Here is a 5,871-nt window from a genome sequence, read left to right as displayed (position 1 = left end):
GAGAGAGAGAGAGAAGAATCGGAGCTCCGCCGTTGTGGACTGTCACACTATTTCGGGACCGCGATCCAAAGTGCGCGCGGGCACAAATAAGTATACACGCGAGCGTCGCGACTGTGTTGTGTGTATATGTGTGTATGTGAGAGCGTGAGGGCTCCATCGTCTGTGATTTTTTTCGTGTGCGTTGGAGAGGTGTTTTCCGTTGACAGTGTGTATTTGATGCTCGCTGAAGGGAAGAAAGAAAAAGAAGAAGAAAAAAGAAAAAGAGAAGGAAGGAGACCTCGCGGAGAAGGGTGCTCAAAGAGGAAGGTCGCGGCAGCTTGCCTGCTTGCTTGCGACCGACCGCGTGCAAGAGTGCGCGTGTGTGAGTGTATTTGTGTGTGTGTGTGTTATCCAGTCCCCCCCCAGCCGTTGGGGTCTCCTATTGTTTTCCTACGGCGGCTACGTTGAAAAGGACTGGCCACCAAATGCGCGTACCGCAAATCCTGTTTCATGTTGATGTTCTGGAGCAAACGGACGGTGCTCACTAGACGTCTGCTAAAGGCCAAGGTCCGTGGGGAGCATGAAACCGAGTGTGAAGCTCAAGAGGATTCATCGTCACGTACGTTTCATCGCACGAGCAGCAGCAACGCGAGCGGCGCCGCCGCCGGCTACGACAACACGGGCAGTAACAACAACAAAGCGACGACGACGGGCCGACAAGTGAGCAGGGTTACGGCGCGAGGACCAACGTTGTCGGGGAGCGGCGCAGGAGGAGGGGGAGGAGGAGGTGGAGGAGGAGGTGGAGCGGTGGTCTATGGGGGACGCAACACCGCATCTAGCAGGTTGCATCAGGGCTGTTGCGGCGGTGACACAAGTCAGGATGACGATGAGGAACAACAGCAGCAGCAGCTGCAGCAGCAACAAGATCCCGGTCGGTTGCTGAGGTGTAAGGAACTCCTCAAGTCGCTCAAGGAGAATCAACTGGAGATGCTGCTCACCGCCGTCGAGAGCTACGGCGCCGACCTAAGCTCCTGCGTTCTCGTGCCGCGTCAGATCGAGGATTATCCGTACGATCAGCAGCACGAGCAGCAGCAATATCACGGCAGCAGGCCGCATCGTCATCATACCCGTCATTTTCATCAGCGCCGTTATCGTCAGTATCGGCACCACCGCTCCAGCAGACATCATCGCTCGTCCTCCGTCGAGGACGATCAGGAGAGCTGCTGCTCCGCATCGGAGGATTCCTCCTCCGCGTCGCCGATGAGAACGGCGAGAAACGGTAGCAGTGTCGTCGTACCGATGAGAGGATCAGCGATCGAGAGGAGCACCGGCGCCCCGTGCGACCCGCACCTCCTTTGTTGTCAGATCTGGCGATGGCCGGATCTCGAGCACTCCTCGGAGCTCAAGAGACTACCTATATGTCATTCCGCTAAAGATCCCGTATACATATGCTGCAATCCTTATCACTGGAGCCGACTCTGCAGACCCGGTAAGCGAAACGTCCTAGCTTTCTTACTTCTTTTATACACATGTGGAGAAACATGTAAACTGATATACTTTAAAATTCTAGTAAATTTTATGAAATTGAAATTGACCGTATAATAAACTTAACCGACTAGAATTTCCGAAATGTACGAATTACATAATTAATAATTTAATATATATCTCAACGCTAAAATTTTTACGGTTAGAATAATTTTAATTGATTTAGTTAAAAATTAATAGAGAAAGATATTTAAAATAAGTATGAAATAATTTATTATTAAATTATTATACATATATATACTGAATATCTAAAATCATTTGATAATTGAATGTGAAACTACATTTGTGGAAAATAAGTAAAGAACGAGTTACATTAGCACACATGTCATTTTCGGGGACTTTTCGCACAATATTGTTTAACGTTTATCGAACATGTCTAATCGGCGCCGTCAGTGTCTACATGATGGAATAATTTGACGTCGTAACTACATTGTAACACCAGGCCACAAACCGAGCGCTAATCGTCACCTGCTCGATGCTAACAAGCTAACAGCTTAAAGGCTCAGACCAGTGTAAAACAGAATTTATTAACGGTAGGCCAATGTCTACCTGCTTACATTAAAAATGTAGACAAATATAAACAATACGTACAAGAGAGAGGACCGTAGTACCAACAGTTTTCCATCGCCGAGAAAGCCGAACAGGTGAATGAGAAATAGAAACACCTGTTACTTCCATGACAGATAAAAAATGTCGCCGTAAAATCACAGAATAAAATTCTGCAAGATAGCGCTCATTGATAATAGATTTTTACAATATAAAATATTAACAACAATAGCTGTACACATATAAAATGACGCTTAATAATGGATGAAAGTTAAACTGACAACTTTCATATTATAAAATTAAATTATGATATTGTCATAAATTTTTGATTAAAAAAAATAATTTAAACAATAAGAATCTTATTAAAAATAATTTAGTTAAAATTAAAAAGTAATTAGTTTGAAATATCAGAAAGAAATACAGAAAGAATGATTTTTTGCTGAAATATTAGCAAACAAATATATAAATATTAGAAAACATTTAGAAATTTAATTATAAAATACAGATCTGAAAATAATTATCAAAATAATTATCTAGTTTCACGCATAATTTAATATGATAAAAAAAATTAATGCTGAAAATATTTTAATATTCTAGCAATTAATTATCTAGTTACTGATAATTTAATAAATTATTTTCAGATCTGTGTATCCAATTAAATTTTTAAACGCTTTAGTAAAACTGTGTATTCTTTCCGTGTATTCTTTTTGAGTATTCTTTGAAAAAAAAGTCATTCTTCTATTCAAATACAATGTTGACAGGTAGACATTCAAATCTTATAGACGTCAATCTTTTCTTTTTTCGAGCGCGAGTTTTTTTTCACTTAGAGTTTATGCTAGGTTAACCTTATAACATCGTCTCAACGTTCTAACAGTTATAAGTGGTTAAGCCAAGAGATTATTTTGCCTATTTTAACTTTCCCACAAAATCTAAATTTGTCATACCTGCCAAGAGTTTTTCTGTAAAATACAAAGAAACGAAACGGATGTGCCCAAAAGAAATTCATTCATCAATACTTGACGTATGATGGGAAAGCGAGAACCAACAGTGAATCATCAATAAACTGCACAAGCTTGTGTATTCCTGAGGAAACTTAATGAAGAAAATATCGCAAATATAAACGTTACCATTTAAGAAAATATTTCAACGAGGTTCAAGTAATTACCGATTTTTGTTATCTTTTGTTGTTCCATAATATAATGATACTAAATTTTACATATTTAACTTAAACGTCAGCTTTTGATGTTCTTCAAAGATATCTTTTTGAAATGATGTCTTTATAAATAGAAAATAACTCTGCTTAATTTGACACACGTCTACTCTATTTACGCCGTGATATTCGTCATGTTTAAAGAAATTGTAGAATTTAGGAACCTTGTGGCTCGTTACTATCTCGGGTCCGTCGCCTGGCTTATTGGGTGACGTGACTTTGTCCGCAAAAAAGCGTCGCGTCCTATAAAGCGGGCGGGAACGAGAGAGGAAGCGAACGAGCAGGCGCCAGTAAAATGTGCCTTTACGTAACCCCGACGATCGTTTAACCCGTCGCCATCGCCGCCATCAAGCCGAACGAATTCGATCGTGCGAACCACGGCGATACGGCGATTTCAGTAAGTACATCGAGTTTTGATGAAAGAAAATTATATCAAAACGTGTCGATCGGAATAATATAAAATTGAAAAGAAGAATAATTGGTTTCTAGACATTTCAAATATAATGTATGTACTTAACATTTAAAATTTAAAGGGTATATTCTCAAACACTTTTTCGCTACAATTTACAAAATATATTTGAAGATTTGGGTTTAATTGGACTTAAGTCTTAAGCCGTGAAAAATTGAATTTGATTATTTTTCTCACAACTGTGATTGATCAATCTTTTTAACTTAAGGTTAGATAATGGCTTTTTGTATTGTAGAAAACCCATTAAATTCTTCGGTAGACATTCGAATATATTTTGTAAATTATAGCAAAAAAAGTGTTTAAAAATATAAATTTTTAAATTTTGAATATTTTGAAGGTAATAATGGACTTATATTGTAGAGAAAGCCTATGAAAAGCGTTTGAACGGGCAAAAGTTATACAATATCAGAAGTTGTGTCCAATACCGCGAAATTATATTTTTTAGTTTTAATTTTAACTCGAGTTTCTTGGACACACCATACGTGTGCACTTGCACTCGGGCATCAGACGGCACGCCCTAGATTATAAATAGAAAACTTTATATAATAAATATTCTATAACAACAAGTTTAATCCGTATAAGATTAACGAGCATTAGTCGGCGGCGGGGACCACGCTTCGAGAACGTATTTATAATATTTCTCATAATCAGATAGGAAGATTCATGTACATATGCCACGTGAATCGATAAATAAATACCGGCTAATTACGTCCGGAGCCGATGCTCCCTTCTATCATGAACTGCGTTCAGTAGACTCAACAGTTGAGTGAGCATTCGCTGTTATTGATGTATTCTTATAGATTAATGTATTCTAAATGTCCGATTGGATAATCTAGAAGAATACATTGATATCAATTACAACTGTTGAGTCTGCTGAACGCAGTCATGGATTATCATCTCTCATTGCATGATTAGTGTCTAGAAATGCAGAGTCTGCTGAGTCTCAACCAAAGTCCTTTAAAATGACGTACAAAATGTGCAATGTGGAAAGAACAATTTTGCTGAAAGATCTAAAATTTTGCTGCATATAGATTTGAAAATAATTTTGTTGTAACATTATTCCAGGGACACTTACGTCCATTTCTATCAATGTAGATTAACTACAATCTTACAAGTTTAACTACCTTTTTATCTTTTTCTCGTTCTAAGAATTAGAAAACAAATAAAAAATTTCAATCTTGATTTTTCTTGCCTTACTTTTTATCTTGTTCTAATTCTAAGAATTAGAAAAAAAGAGTAAATTAACCTGATCTACATTGATAGAAATGAGTATAAATCATGATAAATCAAATGAGCGAATGCTCGATCAAAAATCCCGCAAAGTCATCGCCTGCGACCGTATCGCTCGCCTCGGCAAAGCTAATAAAATTGGCGAGCAAGTACCTATCGACATTCTCTAATCGTTTGAAAGATTAAAGACGATATTCCGTACGAGATTGCTGAGAAAAGTGCGGCTTTTTCTACGTAAGCACGACGCTCGTGAACGTGACTATTCACGCGAGTGCCCACTGGCGCCGGTGGCCTAATCATGACGACGATTCGTTACAGTCGAGCGCGCCACAAGCACGTTTTATCGATAATATCGAGCGTTTATGGCTGGAAAATCGTATCGAATAGGCGCGACCGATCCGCCGGCGACACCTCCGCAGAAAAAGATCACGAAGGTGCGCGAGATAAAATCGCGGCCGTGTTTCGTAATTAACGGCGCGCGACACCGAAGAAAATAAACGAATCCTTCGAATTCCATGCTGAGGTTTCCACGCGCTAATAATAGCGCGCGATCTCGCGCCGCACATGCACGCTCGAGGAAGCCGGCACATTTGGGGAAAGAGAGGCGAGAGAAAGCGAATGAGAGAGAAGCGGGCGACAAAATAGTCGTCGCGTCAGCTCCGTCGCGAAGACACCCCGCTTCGGAAAGACAGATCGGATTCTCGACGCGCGGGAGAAGGATGAAAAAAAAGACTTGAGAAAAGGGAAGAAATTGAACGAATGTAGGTAGGACCTGCGTATTACACGGATGAGAATTAAAGAGCAAGAGAACTTATCGATGGCACACAATCAAAGTTATGACCAGAAGGAAATGAATCTAGAAATAAAACACACACACATACACACGTATATA

The 5,871-nt window shown here is 39.8% G+C and overlaps 1 protein-coding gene across 1 annotated transcript in view; it reads left to right on the top strand.

Annotated features, from left to right (window-relative positions):
* Window positions 1-966: 966 nt before the first annotated feature.
* The window catches only part of LOC105621493 (mothers against decapentaplegic homolog 6), a 62,401-nt gene continuing 57,496 nt past the window's right edge, over window positions 967-5,871 (top strand). Inside the window, exon 1 of the mRNA XM_012202960.1 lies at window positions 967-1,468. Within this exon, the coding sequence (XP_012058350.1) occupies window positions 967-1,468 (502 nt within the window). The remainder of the gene's footprint in view (window positions 1,469-5,871) is intronic.

This window comes from Atta cephalotes (genome assembly GCF_000143395.1).
Source record: "Atta cephalotes unplaced genomic scaffold scaffold00034, whole genome shotgun sequence".
NCBI lineage: Eukaryota > Metazoa > Arthropoda > Insecta > Hymenoptera > Formicidae > Atta > Atta cephalotes.
The sequence above is the reverse complement of the archived record's forward strand: the minus strand, read 5'-3'. Positions and strand labels throughout refer to the sequence as shown.